The 18,234-nt window shown below is 35.5% G+C and overlaps 1 protein-coding gene across 4 annotated transcripts in view; it reads left to right on the top strand.

The window, feature by feature from the left end:
- Positions 1 to 17,089, top strand: part of LOC110453652 (dual oxidase 2-like) — a 61,319-nt gene extending 44,230 nt beyond the window's left edge. For 2 of the 4 annotated variants that reach the window (XM_021502704.1, XM_021502696.1), the window contains exons 22-32: positions 4,002 to 4,031; positions 7,959 to 8,146; positions 8,335 to 8,565; positions 9,111 to 9,204; positions 9,686 to 9,735; positions 10,047 to 10,328; positions 10,743 to 10,972; positions 11,844 to 12,005; positions 12,337 to 12,492; positions 13,299 to 13,427; positions 13,790 to 17,089. In XM_021502704.1, the coding sequence (XP_021358379.1) occupies positions 4,002 to 4,031; positions 7,959 to 8,146; positions 8,335 to 8,565; positions 9,111 to 9,204; positions 9,686 to 9,735; positions 10,047 to 10,328; positions 10,743 to 10,972; positions 11,844 to 12,005; positions 12,337 to 12,492; positions 13,299 to 13,427; positions 13,790 to 13,915 (1,678 nt within the window). In that variant the 3' untranslated portion in view covers positions 13,916 to 17,089. The remainder of the gene's footprint in view (positions 1 to 4,001; positions 4,032 to 7,958; positions 8,147 to 8,334; positions 8,566 to 9,110; positions 9,205 to 9,685; positions 9,736 to 10,046; positions 10,329 to 10,742; positions 10,973 to 11,843; positions 12,006 to 12,336; positions 12,493 to 13,298; positions 13,428 to 13,789) is intronic. The other 2 variants (XM_021502723.1, XM_021502713.1) reach the window with 1 other exon arrangement.
- Positions 17,090 to 18,234: the final 1,145 nt, after the last annotated feature.

Raw genomic sequence — 18,234 nt, 5'->3', positions numbered from 1 at the left:
CTTGTTTACTTTCATCATATCTTTATGTTGATTTCCTAATATGATTTTCAAAATGTGCTTTTGATTTTGTAGATAGATACCTCTTGGTATTTCTAAAAAAATGAGATGTTTTATTGCCTTTTATCTTAACTGCATATTTTACACTTTTGCTAAATAGATTCCTGGTTTTTGCTATTTCGTCCACGTTTTTTCTACATTCTAGTATTCAGTACAGTATGAACGTTCCGCGTGTTAGACATTCTTCTATCCTTTACACTCACTGGTTAAAAGTTTACTGTCGTCCTACCAGCTACATGTATGCAAGCATTTAGTTCGACCGCCGTATAGAATATGACATATTATGTACCAAACTGAGCAAAGTGGTCGGTATTATTTGATTATTTCATGACATCTGGATGGACGTCTTGCTACATGCGTGTCACAGGTCATTCTAATTATACGATTGATGGCATTCTGTTGTTAGTTCAGTTATACACGTTCGCGAAATCTTGTCTGGTTTTATATTTGTACTGCAATACGTTTGTGTATTTTTCTGTGAAGACTTTTAAATGCTGTGATTTGTAATTGTTTTATACAATTACCTAGGTTGTGGGTTCGCAAGACAACAAACACTGCTATGCACATCTCAAGTGATAACGAAGGAACTAACGCCCTAACATACTGGTATATTGTGGTTTACACACAAGAAGGGGATAATATAATGTTATAGTATTATAATGTAGCTGTAATCATGATTTAAGATATGATTTAACTTATACAATAACATACCTATCATTAACAATCTCTGTATAGCCGAAGAAATTGATCATGTTACACATTTCTATTCATTACTTTAATTTAAAATTTCTTCATTAATAAAACTGAAAACAACACATATTGTTTTTGCATTAAAGTCCTCAAAAAATACGCATGTTTTTGCATTTATTTACAATTAAGACGACAATATATGATACTAATCTTATGTGATTTGGGTGTTTCAGTGTATGTTTAACAGAACTTTCGTATACATATCACCCTGTATATACATGTACATATCACCCTGTATATACATGTACATATCACCCTGTATATACATGTACATATCACTCTGTATATACATGTACATATCACCCTGTATATACATATCACCCTGTATATACATATCACCCTGGATATACGTATCACCCTGTATATACATATCACCCCGTATATACATATCACCCTGTATATACATATCACCCCGTATATACATATCACCCCGTATATACGTCCCACCGTGTATATACATATCGCCCTGTATAAACGTATCACCCGGTATATACGTATCACCCTGTATAAACATGTATATACGTATCACCCTGTCTATACGTATCACCCTGTATAAACATGTATATACGTATCACCCTGTATATATACAGGGTGATACGTATATACAGGGAGATACGTTTATACAGGGAGATATGTATATACAGGGTGATGTGTATATACAGGGTGATATGTACATGTAAATACAGGGTGATATGTACATGTATATATCACCCTGTATATATACAGGGTGATATATACATGTACATATCACCATGTATATACATATTACCCTGTATGTACATTTCAACCCGTATATACATATCGTCCCGTATATACATATCATCCTTATATACATATCACCCCGTATATACATATCTCCCTGTATATACATATCACCCTAGATATACGTATCACCCTGTATATACCCTGTATATACATGTCACCCCGTATATGTGACCCTGCATATACATATCACCCTGTATACACATATCACCCTGTATATACATGTCACCCCGTATATGTGACCCTGCATATACATATCACCCTGTATAAACGTATCACCCTGTATATACGTATCACCCTGTATATACATATCACCATGTATATACGTATCACCCTGTATATACTATCACCCCGTATATACATATCACCCTGTATATACATATTACCCTGTATATACATTTCAACCCGTATATACATATCGTCCCGTATATACATATCACCGCGTCTATACGTATCACCCCGTATATATATATTACCCCGTATATACATATTACCCTGTATATACGTATCATCCCGTATATACATATCACCCCCTATATACATATCACCCCGTATATATATATTACCCCGTATATACATATCACCCCGTATATACGTATCAACCTGTATATACATATCACCCCGTATATACATATCACACTGTATATACATATTACCCTGCATATACATTTCAACCCGTATATACATATCGTCCCTTATATACATATCACCGCGTCTATACGTATCACCCCGTATATATATATTACCCCGTATATACATAACACCCCGTATATACGTATCATCCCGTATATACATATCACCCCGTATATACATATCACCCCGTATATACGTATCAACCTGTATATACATATCACCCTATATATACGTATCACCTGTATATACATATCACCCTGTATACACATATCACCCTGTATATACATATCATCCTGTATATACGTATCACACCGTATATACGTATCACCCCGTCTATACGTATCACCCCGTATATATATATCACCCCGTATATACGTATCACCCCGTATAAATATATCACCCTGCATATACGTATCATTTATATATACGTATCACCCTGTATATACATATCACCCTGTATATACATATCACCCTGTATATACATTTCACCCCGTATATACTATCACCCCGTATATACGTATCACCCCGTATATACATATCACCCCGTATATACGTATCAACCTGTATATACATATCACCCTGTATACACATATCACCCCGTATATACATGTACATATCACCCTGTATATACATTTCACCCCGTATATACATATACATGTACATATCACCCTGTATATACATGTCACCCTGAATATACATATCACACCGTATATACGTATCACCCCGTATATATATATCACACCGTATATACGTATCATCACATACATACGTATCACCCCGTATATACGCATCACCCTGTATATACGTATCACTCTGAATATACGTATCACTCTGTATATACGTATCACCCTGTATATACGTATCACCCTGTATATACGTATCACCCCGTATATACGTATCACCCTGTATATACGTATCACTCTGAATATACGTATCACTCTGTATATATGTATCACTCTGTATATACATATCACCCTATTATATACGTATCACTCTGTATATACGTATCACCCTGTATATACGTATCACCCTGTATAAACATATCACCCTGTATATAATATCACCCTGCATATACATTTCACAGTTCCGGGCGTTTATTGATGTAGTGTTCATTTTGTCTTTGTATGACTTTGTATAATAAATAATTTATATTTCGTGAAAAATTTGTTTTCCTGAAAATTCTCGTGGATACACGATAGTAAATTCAAATACCTGCAAATATGAAGTTATTCTAATACATGTATATGGAAACGATATGTACCGAATGTCGTTTATTTCGTGAATTCCATTCATTATGATTTAAGCAAAGGCACTGGAGGGAGTAATTTATTTACAGTAAGTCAATCGATTACAGTTTGTCAATTAATTACAGGAAGTCAATTAATAACAGTAAGTAAAGAGATTTACGATGCGCACAACAGCTAATATAAATAATTGTCAAAATGTCTGAAGTTTCACTTAAACGGTTTCGTAATTTTAGGGGGTCGGAAATATTATCTGACCCCTGTAGGCATCGTGCGAACTGGATATTGGAGGAAACACGTTTGAAACTGTAGAGGTAAATTGTATGTGCCACTGTGCAGTAACAATTTAATACAATACAACATGGCTACTGAATTAAGTTAATTCGAGGTTGATGAGACTATTTCCAATGGAAATATCGCAATATTGTTTTTTGTTAGACTCTGCTGTTTACCCTAATTAAGTATATTGTTGCTGATATATGTGTAACGTTACATATGAAACCATCTATATTACAACATGCTTACATTTTCACTTCGACAACATGATATTTTCAGAAAGTGCAAGGTTAATAGTGAGAGCAGAGGGTAAGAATATGGGATGCTTGCCAGTCTGTGCATTCTTTACGTACGATTGCTAGTGTTTTTGGATTTGTTTAATGAAAGCGTGTCTATCTATTTTCAATGCTTCCGCGACATATCTAGCGTTTCACTTATTTATACCGTGTCATCGTTTGTAACCTTGTTGTGTTAATTTGTCGTTAAGAAAATTGTTATGAAATATATATCCTTTCAACGAAATGTGCTTTTCTGTTTTACCATAGAAATTGTACATGCTAATACAATCTTTCGCTAATGCGAGTTAGATTTACACGAATAGCTATCGTTACAATGACTCTTCTATCACAATGATTTTTAAATTGAACAAGATCAGGAAAAGCTGTTTTGTTGATAAAAAAGGTCATCGGGATGGAAATGTAAGCTTTAACTTAGATGTTTTTTTTCTGAAGAAAGATCAATTATTGTAACCTGACAACCTATAAAAACATGAAGGAACTACGTAAATCCATGTTTATTTCCTAAGCCGCTTCTGTTGTTAGCTGTAAGCGCTATATGCCAGCAGTATGTCGATACTTCGCGGACACTTTCCGCGAAGTTATCTTGTTAAGAGGCTTTGTGGTGTTTACCTCTTCTTCTAGTCATAAGTGGGCCTTCAATTGAACAGCGTCCTTTACAGACTTAAATTCCGGTTGCGCACGTATGAATTTTTGCAATGTTTGTTGATCTTGTTTTAAAATACGTTTACTGATTTGTAGAATCTATTTCTAATGTCGTCATTTCACCTGGTTGCTGTATATTATGTTCGTCGGGACATCCTCAAAGGGAAGAGTTCATCAAAGTTGCTTACTATTTATAAATAATGCATGATCGTTCATTCCCATATTCCAATATTGGTTATCTCAGGAATTTGCGTTGTATGGAATATCCTTCAGTGTAGATACTCGTATCGTTCCTCGGCTTCAGACATTCTTGCTTGATATTATTTTTGTACTTCGTATATGGAGGTAACACGACTGGCGGACTTCAATGTCGTATATAGTGACGTAAACATTTAATGTTAATGTTCTTAATATCTTCCTGTGGTTGAAATAACCTAGCCGTACATTTAAGTATACGTGAAAAGCTTGGTAGTTGCCCCTTGCCAAAAAACTAAATGTTAATGATTAATTTCCCTCATAGCTATTTGGGTTCTACACATACAGTAAATAAGGAGTAAATCATGGTTTGTTACTTGACTGTTCACTTCGTCACGTCAATATTTCCTTATAGATACAGATGACAACTTCTCGCTTCGTGAAACTCCCCCAAATCCTACTGTAGTTGACATGTTGGTACGGTCTTTATCGATATTATATGTACTTAACTTATAATGGATTCCGGTCAGGCCTACATATCAGGATGGCTCTATTCTATATATAAATGTATTCCTTTTTCGTGGTGGCGGCTAAAAAATCTGCATAGGTGTAGGAGACAGAAACTGTCTGTTAAAAATTGTCTTCGATATATGAAGGGCCTGGTGAATAAAATTGATGTTCTCCTTATCGTTTTTTCTAATCGACCAATTATGGTATTCTGTGAATGTATCGTCAGACCTGTGGTACTCCGACAATACACCATTGGCTGGTCATTTGTGTCTGCTGTTGTAATGATACCAATTTGTCATTGTTTCACTGTAAAGTGTTGCTGTAACCAGTTTTCTATGGTGATCTGCCCCTTACTTGATCGGACTTCCTGGTTTACTTGTTGGATGTCGGAGTTACATTGGTACAGTGTTGTTTTTGGCCTGTAGGTATTGTATTATCGGAGGGGCCTGTGGCAGAGCTATCCCTAGACAAGCAGGTTCCCCACTGATTTATTCTGTCCCCCAAACGAAGTGGGGGACTTCTTGGTTTTACTTCATTTTTAGCTCACTTGCCCTTCGAGCCGTACCGCGGCGTCCGTCGTCCGTCGTCCGTCGTCCGTCCGTCGTCCGGCGTCAACTTTTCCATTTAAAAGCCTTTATCTCCTGAAATACTGATTGGATTTTAACTAAATTTGATATGACGCATCCTTGGGACCAGGGGCTCAATGGATTTATGAAATAAGGGTCTGGCCCCCATGGGGGTTTAGTTAGGGGCCAAAAAGGGGAAAATTTAGAAAAAAATAAATAAAAAATCTTCTTCTCCATTTCAAGAAATGCTAAAACCAATACATGTTTCCTAGCCCCCCCCCCCCTCCCTATCTTCCTTTGTTTTGAACGGAAGTTGTTCATAGTTTTTATGAGCCTGACCCCCTAGGGGGCTGAGTTAGGGGCCGAAAAGGGGGGAAATTTAGGGAAATTTCAAAAGTCTTCTTCTCCAGTTCTAGAAATGCTAGAATCAAATACTACTCATAGCTGTAAAGGCCTTTGGGTGGTTTATAAAAATTGTGATTTTCATGTCCCCCGTTTGCCCCTGGTGAGGGGGTGAAATTTAGTATAGTTTATATAGGAAATATACATAATAGGCCATATCTTCCAATTGTTTTGAGCGGAGTTTGCTCATATTTGACAGAAATACTTGTTAGGGGAGGGAGGTCTGCTGGTATAATATGTATGAGTTTGACCCCCTAGTGAGCTGAGTTAGGAGCCAAAAAGGGGAGAAATTTGGGAAATTTCAAAAATCCTCTTCTCTAGTTACAAAAATGCTAGGATCAAATACTACCAATAGCTGTAAAAGCGTTTGGTCGGTTTATAACAATTGTGATTTTCATGTCTACCAGGCCCCCCGTTTGCCCCTGGTGAGAGAGTGAAATTTAGTATAGTTTATATAGGAAATATACATAATAGGCCATATCTTCCAATGTTTTGAACGGAGTTTGCTCATATTTGACAGAAATACTTGTTAGGGGAGGAAGGTCTGCTGGTATAATATGTATGAGTTTGACCCCCTAGTGAGCTGAGTTAGGAGCCAAAAAGGGGAGAAATTTGGGAAATTTCAAAAATCCTCTTCTCTAGTTACAAAAATGCTAGGATCAAATACTACCAATAGCTGTAAAAGCGTTTGGTCGGTTTATAACAATTGTGATTTTCATGTCTACCAGGCCCCCCGTTTGCCCCTGGTGAGAGAGTGAAATTTAGTATAGTTTATATAGGAAATATACATAATAGGCCATATCTTCCAATGTTTTGAACCGAGTTTGCTCATATTTGACAGAAATACTTGTTAGGGGAGGAAGGTCTGCTGGTATAATTTGTGTGACCCTGACCCCCTAGGGAGCTGGGTTTGGGGCGAAAAAGGAGGCGAATTTCAAAATATTTCTTCTGCAGTTCCAGAAATGCCAGTATCAAATACTACTCATAGTTGTAAAGGCCTTCGAGTGGTTTATATACTTTGTGATTTTCATGTGCCTCAGGTCCCTCGTTAGCTTTGGGGAAGGGGGTAAAGTTTGGTATTATTTATATAGACAATTCGACAAATGACCAGCCATCACATACTTTTTATCTCCAACCCAACTAATGTGCTAGTAACAACCTTTCTTCTTCTTATTATTATTATGATTATTATTCTCCTCCTGCCTCCTGCGACCGTTTTCTCAAATGCTATTCATTTGATTCCAATGAAACTTCACAAGCGTATTGGGGCGTGTGTCTAGATGTGCAAACAACCCTTTTCCGCAGCTGCGCATCTAAAATGGCTGCCATATGCTGAGTTCTGATTGGTCGAAATTTAGATATTGTTTGACTTCACTCAAATTTGTTACATGTATGTCACCAATTTTAATTTTTCTTTGATTGTTATGATTTATTTAATGAACGTTGTCACACTTGTGACACCACAATACAAATTTCATCACTAAGTAAAATATGTGGAATATTAAAACTTAAATGAATCAAGCTAGTCAAACTTTTGAAGGACAATAGGTATACATCAAATTTTCTTGTCATTCTTGATGAATAAATACAATGAAACAACGTTTATTAAACTTGATTTGTAGAACTGGAGGGTTGACTCGCACGAAAACGATGGTGAGAGTGAAAACAGTTGAAAAGAAAAAGCCACCTACACTTGCGAAACAGAAAGTTAACGAAGCGATTCGCTACATTGAGAATTACAAACGTCACATCTTCTGGGTGACTCTGTATTCACTGGTGCTGTTGGGGATATTTTTGGAGAGAGCGTACTGTAAGTCAGCACCTAAAATTATTTTTAAATTATCAGATATTATAAAACCATTAAATATCATTTATATCCTTTGATGAATGATAATGAAGAATATTCTATCTTTTTGATAAATAACCATATTTCTCGCAGTTACTTAAGTGCCTTTATTTGAACTCAGAGTTACTCATTTTTCATACCTTAATGTACAGATTATTCAGTGGAAAGAGAGCATGCAGGTCTGAGACGTATCGCCGGATATGGAGTTACGATTACACGGGGTGCAGCTAGTGCCATGATGTTTACATATTCAAGCTTATTGGTGACTATGAGCAGGAATGTGATTACGTTTCTGAGAGAGACATTCCTTCACACATACATACCCTTTGACTCTGCCATCGCCTTCCATAAGCTCATAGCAGCCTATGCTCTATTCTTTACAGGTTTGTAAAAAGCAATAACAATTAACTTACATATTGATTTTCAGTTAATCATGAGTACAACATAAAACAAAAAAAAGCTTGATGAGTTGGTTTCAGTTCTGAATTTAAATGACGATCCTTTTGTTTCTGTGTCTTTCCCAGAAAGAAAAAAGGGACGAAAGGAACTCCGGAGCGAATATTTGACACTATATATTTGTATATTCATAATGTACTTATATACGGCTTAGTGTCTTTATTTGCTTAGTCAAATACATATCCTTTACATAAAGTTGTTTAAGTCAAATCACATGTTCCAAATGTCCTTATATTCGAAAGTGTCATCTACAGATAAACTATAATAATATCTTGCAAATGGATTTCATAAGATTTTAATTCTAAAGTTTGATTGCAACACACTATTAAGGCCGATTGTTCCCGCTCCAAACAGTGAACTAACTACCTGTTGTCTGTTTCACAGTTAACTATATACCTGCTGTCTGTTTCACAGTTAACTAAATACCTGTTGTCTGTTTCACAGTTAACTAACTACCTGTTGTCTGTTTCAGTGATGCATTGTGTTGGTCACGGTATAAATCTTTACCATATTAGTACGCAGTCCTCAACTGACCTCAACTGTATCTTCCGAGAGTACTTTCGGGCGTGAGTACAGCATACTAAAGTGGCTTTCACTGAATCGATATATAGCTTCAGCCAGTAATAAAGAAAATAAAGTGATGTTTCGGATTTTACATATTTTTTCTCTTTTTTTTTTGCGAACGGGTATCCTTTTACCTCTTCTATGATACAGAGACCATATTCTAGATGCTTTATACTTGTCTATATTACCTGGCTGTCCGGGCCCATATCACACAGAGATGTATTGACAAATGACCAAAGATCATACAATTAATGGAATTAAGTATTTCTGGACCAAATGAATGCTAAAAGTAATGAAGTAACTGCCACAGGCAGCGTGTGCTTATAATCTTCTATTTGTTTTTCAATGCGACTAATGAAGGCTTAACGTAAAAAAAACACCTGACACATGTTTTCGGTTGCTATTGATCAATGGGAAATCGGATGAGTTCCGAATTTCCCTTATTTAAAGTCAGTTAGCTAAGCCTGCTTTCCATTTTTTCAGAACTGACATCTTAGCTTCATTTCAATACTGGACCTTCGAAACCATCACTGGTAAGTACACAATCACACGCCAAAACAATGAATTGTTACTAATTGAAGTAAAGTCTCTATACTCCCTTACATAATCAGTTTGTACGTGCCAGACGTTAATCTGATTGGAGGGGACATATAACTACTTACTTCCTTTTAACTCGAGATGATGTGGTTTTGCCACTTTAATGTACATAAGTAATATAAAGTCACTTACAATCCACTAAGCAATTTCAGAGAGCAGATATTTTATAAATATTAGTACTTTATTAATTCCACCCCACTTTTATGATATAAACAGTTGATATGTATTATTTCTAACTTTTATTCAGGATTAACTGGCGTCATACTTACGATCATTGTCATTATTATGTACGTGTTTGCTATCCCGTACGCCCGCCGGAACCTTTTCAACGCCTTTTGGTTCACACATAACTTCTACATACTCCTATATATCTTCCTGATCCTCCATGGTACTGGACGTCTTGTACAGAGTCCGATCTTCCCCAACTTTTTCTATGGTCCTTTAGTCATCTACGTTCTCGACAAACTCATCAGCGTTAGCAGGAAAAAGCGGGAAATCTCGGTGATACAGGCCGATCTGCTGCCATCCGGTAAGTGTCTGGTCAGCCTTCCCAACATTTTGCGTTATTAATCCTCTTTAAGCGAGTAGAGATTTACATTCGCAAAATGGCAAAAAAAAAAGCTGAAAAAGGAATATCATGTTTTCCTTGCCGCTCATGATGTGTTTCGGTTTTGTTTGACATCTCCTCACTTATAGTAACCAACCAAACTACCTTCTAGCAACATTTCACTCTCGAATAAATGTAAAGGAAAAGGAAAATATAATAAGCAAACTTTTAAGTTTATCTACTGTGATAACTATGCAATGTAAGAATGTATGACAAGACAAATCTTTACCAAGTAGTATTCGTTTACAACAACAGTGTCGTGAAACTGCTAAAGATACTTTACTAGGCATTGCATAATGTACGTTTTAACGTTCAAAAGCAACATTTTGTTGACAGAGGTGACTGCTTTGAAATTCAAACGCCCGCTCGATTTTGACTACAAATCTGGACAATGGGTTCGAATCGCATGCCTCGACATTGGTGAAGATGAATATCATCCGTTTACGCTGACGTCTTCTCCTAATGAGGATTTTCTCAGTCTCCACATCCGAGCCGTAGGGCCATGGACTATGAATCTTCGGTCTACATATGATCCAAATAACCTTGGAGATCGTATACCACCAAAGGTATTTCTCGTTTGTATGGTGCAGCAAATTTAACACTTAGGGGTTGTTTGTCGGGAACATGACATTTCAGAGTAAATTGAGTTTTTTCTTGTAAAACCAATGTTCATGATGTAATACTTACCATAACTTTAGTATGCATATCTTTCCACAATTCCCATTCATTTGTATATAATATAAAAGAGCTGAGCTGACTGGACGTGTCCCTCTACTTCTGCCGTGGTCCACTCCATACAGGGCGGTATTGTACTTGACTGAGAGTGATATTGCCTGTTATATAGCAGTTCGCTGCTATTTATAAACCCATTTAAATTGTATAGTTATTTTGGCTGTGCTTCGCCTGCTTTACCGTCCGTGCACAGACACGTGGCTGCGTTCCCTTGTGTATCGTGACTGTGACCTGCGGGTTTTCCTTTTTAGTTTATTGTTTTTTTGCGTACGTGTCAATTGTCATATCTACTCACGCATACGTATTTGTAAACTCTATTTATTGCCTTTCAGCAATTAACTAAAGTTTATGATTTAGTTGTTGTTTGGGTTTCGTTTTTGGGAACTACGATGGCCCATATTGGTCAACGGCGCGGCACTAGGGATGGGTGATCTCATGTCTATAGTGTACAACATTGTACATAGAATTGTTGTGTCTTTTAACTAAAGGTTCCTTTAATATTTTATGTCCGATTGACACGGTAGTTCTTCATATTAATTTTCTTGTGATATTTTTCGAATGTTCTTTTACGTTGAGATCTATGTATTAAATTATGTTTACGCTTGGACAAGTGTATTTGCCCCTATATGCGTTATGGAATTGCGGGAGAACCAGTCTGCTTGGTGGTACATTATAAGATTGATGACATGATTGATTTATTAACAGGTGTACGTTGACGGACCTTTTGGGGAGGGACATCAGGATTGGTACAAGTACCCCGTGTCTGTACTTGTTGGTGGAGGTATCGGGGTCACGCCATTTGCTTCCATTTTAAAGGACATTGTCCACCGTTCTCAGACCGTCAACCAACGTATGACATGTCAAAAGGTAGTCACGAACGAAGTGACGACTTCATTAAGAAAAGATAGACTGGACATAATATGTGTTTTATATTGCAAGTAAACTAGGAGAGTACGCTGAGATGTCGTTCATTTTAATTTAATAATCACATCAAATGTATAAAATATCGCCGTTTTTATATCCAGGAATACCCATTGTTAAAAATGATATAAATGTCATGTGATACCACATATAACCATATCTATAAAAGTTATTTGAATATTAATTAAAGTCAGAAACAACTAGGGGAAAATAACCCGAGGTGACAGGAAAGCTGGGTAGGCCGACAAACTGAAATGGTGTTGGTTTGTTTGGACAGGTATACTTCCTGTGGGTGACTCGCACGCAGAAACAGTTTGAGTGGTTAACTGACATTATCCGGGACGTAGAGAATGCCGACAAACAGGAACTGGTGGCTGTCCACATCTTCATTACTCAGTTCCAGCAGAAGTTCGACCTGAGGACTACCATGCTGGTACGTACATTATCCAGCTTCATAAGTGTTGTGTTAAAGACGTTAACGATGTACGTAATATGCATAACCCCATACCTTCATGGAACTGTCAAAGTGCAAGACGGATGTCAGTTGTAGTATGAGATACGCTTACTTTTCTGAGCACCCAAGTTTGATGAATTTCAGAGTTTTGTCCTTTGTGGTTTTTCTGCTTTACTTGATAGCTCTTCCACATGATAACCTGATTCGACAACTAGCTATAGGGGGAGGGACTTATGACTGAATGTATATATTTGAACTTAGTAATGGAAACTGTCTCAGTTCTGTATTGTCCCCCTGTGGGTCCCCGGTTCTGTAACATGGCTGTGTTGGCTTCTGTATGCCTCCTCAGTGTATCACTTACTTGTCCCACGAAACATAATCTATTTGTGTGCTAATAAGCGAAAATGGTTGTCACAAGGGAACATGTTTGTCTACCTGTAATAAATAAATTTACGGCAATACACTATTTTGTCAATAGAGAAAACCCTCAGTACTTGATATGTATTTTTAAACCATGAATAAATCAATATTGTAAACTATATGTTGATGAAAGTTTAAAAGTAATTTAAACTTTGCCTTACAAACACAGTATCCAATTACATAACTCACAGGAGGAAAAAATAAAATCGACAGTATAATAAAAATAATTACGCTCAAAAAACCCCACTAATGTTAACCCATAAAGTCTAAGGATATTTATCCACTGAAGTTCTTACAGATAAAAGGTAATGCTATAAATAGTACAGATTGACATGAAATTAATGCAATGTTGTGTTTATCCGCAGTATATATGTGAGCGCCACTTCCACAAGATCGCAGGTAAGAGTCTCTTCACAGGATTATCGGCCACCACACACTTCGGGCGTCCTCAGTTCCAGGATTTCCTCACCTCACTCCACCTCGAACATAAGGAGGTGAGTAATGGGCTTCGACAAACTTTCGATCTAGTTTTACGCTTAAGAGATCTTTGCCGCTGAACAAGAGGATACATTTCAATTTGGATAGGAGTTGGTTCCGTTAGTTGTATAAATATCTCACAATGGGGGATTTTTTGTCACTGGAAGGGAGAGGGAGTTTTGCTGTTATGTAACAATGCGTGTGTTTTTGCTGGAAAAGACATGTACGGCTTGTCTGTGGCAATACAAGATAGTGTACACAAACCGTTACCAAACATTGGCGATGATATCTCAGGTTGATTTCAGTTGATATCTGAAACGTTGTTAAGCTATAAACTTGTAAGACAACTGTCTAATATTTTCGAATTTGAATATTGCAGGTGAAACAAGTGGGTGTGTTTAGTTGCGGACCTCCTCCGATGACTCTAAAAGTGGATCGAGCATGCACTGAATTGAACAAGAATATTAACTTGCCTACGTACAATCATCATTTTGAAAATTTCTAAATAAGATTGAAAATAGTATATACGCACTATTTAGTTGAGGACTTTGTGCGACGTGTTTTTTTTAGAATATCTGTATTTATATGTACGTCACACTACAAGCTCACACCATTGCTGACACATTGTTTAACTCCTTCCAAGTGTACAGAGGCGACGACACGAACTTCCACTGCAAATGACAAATCAAAATCATCAATGTCTTACGGATGCTAAATATATAATTAAAAACAGTGTATTCAATACAAATGTCAATATCGACATGTCGAATACTGTCGATTTGTTGTATTATATTTAACACATGAAAGGTTTCCATGCTACAGATATATTAGAAATTTCGAATTTTGACTAATGTTTATTAATAAAAAAAACCTTTTTGTACAATATGTATGTTAGCCATATGTCACTTCTCCATTCAGTTGCGGTACTGTCCGGATTACAGGTCGGACATCGATGGAACATGAATGGTATAGGCTGATTATGGAGATCGGATTATTATCAGTTTTTTGCAAAGTTATTTTAGGCATAAATGCATTATGGGCGTTCTCTCCCCTATTCTACCAAAAGCGTGCAATGAAATTTCTGTATGACAGTTTACTGGTATATTTCGTAAGTTCCTCTAATAACATAATATACAGTACAAAACCTACATTAAAAAAGTTTTTTCTCCTTAAACATTTGACATGTTCTGTACGAGGTATGTTCTCCTAATACAAAATATGACATGTTTAGCATAAGTTTTGTTCTCCTGAAAAAAATGAAATGTTCCTTACAAGGTATGTTCTCCTGATAAGAAGTATGACATGTTCTCTCCAAGGTATGTTCCTCTGATAAGAAGTGTGACATGTTCTGTCCAAGGTATGGTCCACTGATAAGAAGTGTGACATGTTCTGTCCAAGGTATGGTCCACTGATAAGAAGTGTGACATGTTCTGTCCATGGTATACTCTCCCATAAAAAGTCGGACATGTTCTGTACAAAGTATGTTCCTCTGTACATGATATGATCCCCTAGTAGGAAGTTTGATATGTTAACTAGATAATATTTTGACTACGTGTCATCATTTATCACAACTTTGTTGATAACAATGTAATTTTGTATTTATATCGTTTACATTCAATCTGAAACCTTATCTTGTTGCTGTGCGTTATCATGGTGGTTTTGATGATAGAAATTTAATGTGAATACCTGTTTCTGTGATTTAATAATCCCGATAGTACTAGTACAATCAAGCCCCGGAAATACCTTGTACTTGGCTATATTAATCGGAGCCACGTGAAAAATATCCTAGGCTGTTTGGCAAGCAGTAGTGTTACAAAATAAATAACTTTTGTAATTTTTCTTGCTCCCTCTCCACTGTGAAAAAGAATCTTCCGATACACCAGTGTATAATTATCCTCCGTATAAAATTGTATGGAGTTTAATAAGCATGATGAAATGTAAAATGAAATTAAGTAGAATTTCCAAATTCATGGTTTTTTTCAAATATGTACATCAGAAAGGAACATTTTTGAGTAGGTTATTGGAATATCATCAGTTTGAATCCTAGGCTGACTCATATACATTGTAGATATAATACTAGTTCAAATTGTATCAGAAGGTGCCATTTAGTGTATACTTTATATTTAGTAGTAGTATTGTGATCCTGTTAGTTGTACTTGTGTGTATACTATATATGTTGTAGTAGTATTGTGACCCTGTTAGTTGTACTAGTGTGTATACTATATATGTAGTAGTAGTATTGTGACCCTGTTAGTTGTATTTGTGTGTATACTATATATGAAGTAGTAGAATTGTGATCCTGTTAGTTGTACTTGTGTGTATACTATATATGTAGTAGTAGTATTGTGACCCTGTTAGTTGTATTTGTGTGTATACTATATATTTAGTAGTAGTATTGTGATCCTCTTAGTTGTACTTGTGTGTATACTATATATGTAGTAGGAGTATTGTGACCCTGTTAGTTGTATTTGTGTGAATACTATATATGAAGTAGTAGAATTGTGATCCTGTTAGCTGTACTTGTGTGTATACTATATATTTAGTAGTAGTATTGTGATCCTCTTAGTTGTACTTGTGTGTATACTATATATGTTGTAGTAGTATTGTGACACTGTTAGTTGTACTTGTGTGTATACTATATATTTAGTGTAGAATGTGATCCTGTTAGTTGTAATTGTGTGTATACTATATATGTAGTAGTAGTATTTTGACCCTGTTAGTTGTACTTGTGTGTATACTATATATTTTGTAGTAGAATTGTGACCCTGTTAGTTGTACTTGTGTGTATACTATATATTTAGTAGTAGTTTTGTGACACTGTTAGTTGTACTTGTGTGTATACTATATATGTAGGAGTAGTATTGTGACCCTGTTAGTTATACTTGTGTGTATACTATATATGTAGTAGTATTGTGATCCTGTTAGTTGTACTTGTATGTATACTATATATGTTGTAGTAGTATTGTGACACTGTTAGTTGTACTTGTGTGTATACTATATATTTAGTGTAGAATGTGATCCTGTTAGTTGTACTTGTGTGTATACTATTTATTTAGTAGTAGTTTTGTGACCCTGTTAGTTGTACTTGTGTGTATAATATATATGTAGTAGTAGTATTTTGACCCTGTTAGTTGTACTTGTGTGTATACTATATATGTTGTAGTAGTATTGTGACCCTGTTAGTTGTACTTGTGTGTATACTATATATTTTGTAGTAGAATTGTGACCCTGTTAGTTGTACTTGTGTGTATAATATATATGTAGTAGTAGTATTTTGACCCTGTTAGTTGTACTTGTGTGTATACTATATATGTTGTAGTAGTATTGTGACACTGTTAGTTGTACTTGTGTGTATACTATATATTTAGTAGTAGTTTTGTGACACTGTTAGTTGTACTTGTGTGTATACTATATATTTAGTAGTAGTTTTGTGACCCTGTTAGTTGTATTTGTGTATATACTATATATTTAGTTTTAGTGTCGTGATCCTGTTAGCTGTACTTATGTGTATACTGTATATCTAGTGGTTATTTCATATTATATAGTATATTTTATTGCTATGTGTGATCCATGTGTGTAAAATGAAATCGTTGCATATCCATAAGATAGATTGCAAAAATTAACAATTTATATATGTAACTTATAAATATAACATAATGAAATAAAAAGTAACAAAGGCGTTGTTTTGTTGTAATATTAATTTTACTTTGACGGATTTGACAGAAAACAAAATGATGGTTGGCACGTGTACTCTAAAACTCCCGTCGAGAACAGTGCACTTTGAAATTTGATGTTGACGCCATGATATTTTTGTTTGTTTTTTGATTAGGAAACACCAGTTGGCAAACTTACTGCTGACGAATATCTGCAACCTTTTATAGGTAGGCCTCTGTCTTATTTAAATGATCTTATATAAATACTTAAATTAGTATGACCTTATGGTTCAAAATGACTAAAGAAGTGCCATTAATGCATATAATCTTCCTAATAAATGAATAAATCGAACCCTAACTACATGTACAAGGTTTAACAGATATTTGATAGGTATCATCGAGTATCATCGAGTTGAACTCTTTGGAACGCAATTTAATAGCACAGTGCAGCAGCATTCTTAATCATTGGTAATTGTTTCGTTCCTGGAACAAATTCGTGGGTTTTAAACTAAACAAAACACGGAAATTACTCATTGATTTTAGATATCAAAAAGGCAGCAAGGCTGAAACAGATATTATCTGGTAGTCCACTTATCACAATGATATCACAAAACCCGCAAACAATGTTTATTGTGTGAATGATCAAAAATAATATTTGATTTGCAGAAAAAAACAATTTGTGTGTTGGATAAATGGAAGCGTACCATGTAACAGATATAAAGAATAAATAAATTCTAATGAAAATGAAAACAAAAACATCATATAGTTAATACCAATAATACCACATTAAAATCATCGATGAAATATGATTTAATACGCATGTACGGTGGTGCTTTCATTTGTTAATTTAAAGTCTTTGATTACATTTAATTTTGAGTATAATTTAGTATAAACATCTTTTCACGAGATGAACAAATATCTACAGGAATCTCTCTTTAAATGTATAACACATGTTTTTAAGGTTTCTAAATTCTGAACGATGCTTAAACAATATGTAACAAACACTAGGGGTTCCGAATGAATCTATAGCACAGGAATTCCAAAAGTGAAAATGTAAAATGTAATTTATAGAAACTGTTACAAAGGAGACCCGAATGTAAAAAAAATGAACACATGATAATTCAATACACGCAGTGGGTTCTATACCGGCAAAATGTACCTTTCTGCAGTG

The sequence above is a fragment of the Mizuhopecten yessoensis genome, unplaced genomic scaffold (assembly GCF_002113885.1).
Source record: "Mizuhopecten yessoensis strain PY_sf001 unplaced genomic scaffold, ASM211388v2 scaffold867, whole genome shotgun sequence".
In the NCBI taxonomy this organism is placed as follows: Eukaryota; Metazoa; Mollusca; class Bivalvia; order Pectinida; family Pectinidae; genus Mizuhopecten; species Mizuhopecten yessoensis.
The sequence above is the reverse complement of the archived record's forward strand: the minus strand, read 5'-3'. Positions and strand labels throughout refer to the sequence as shown.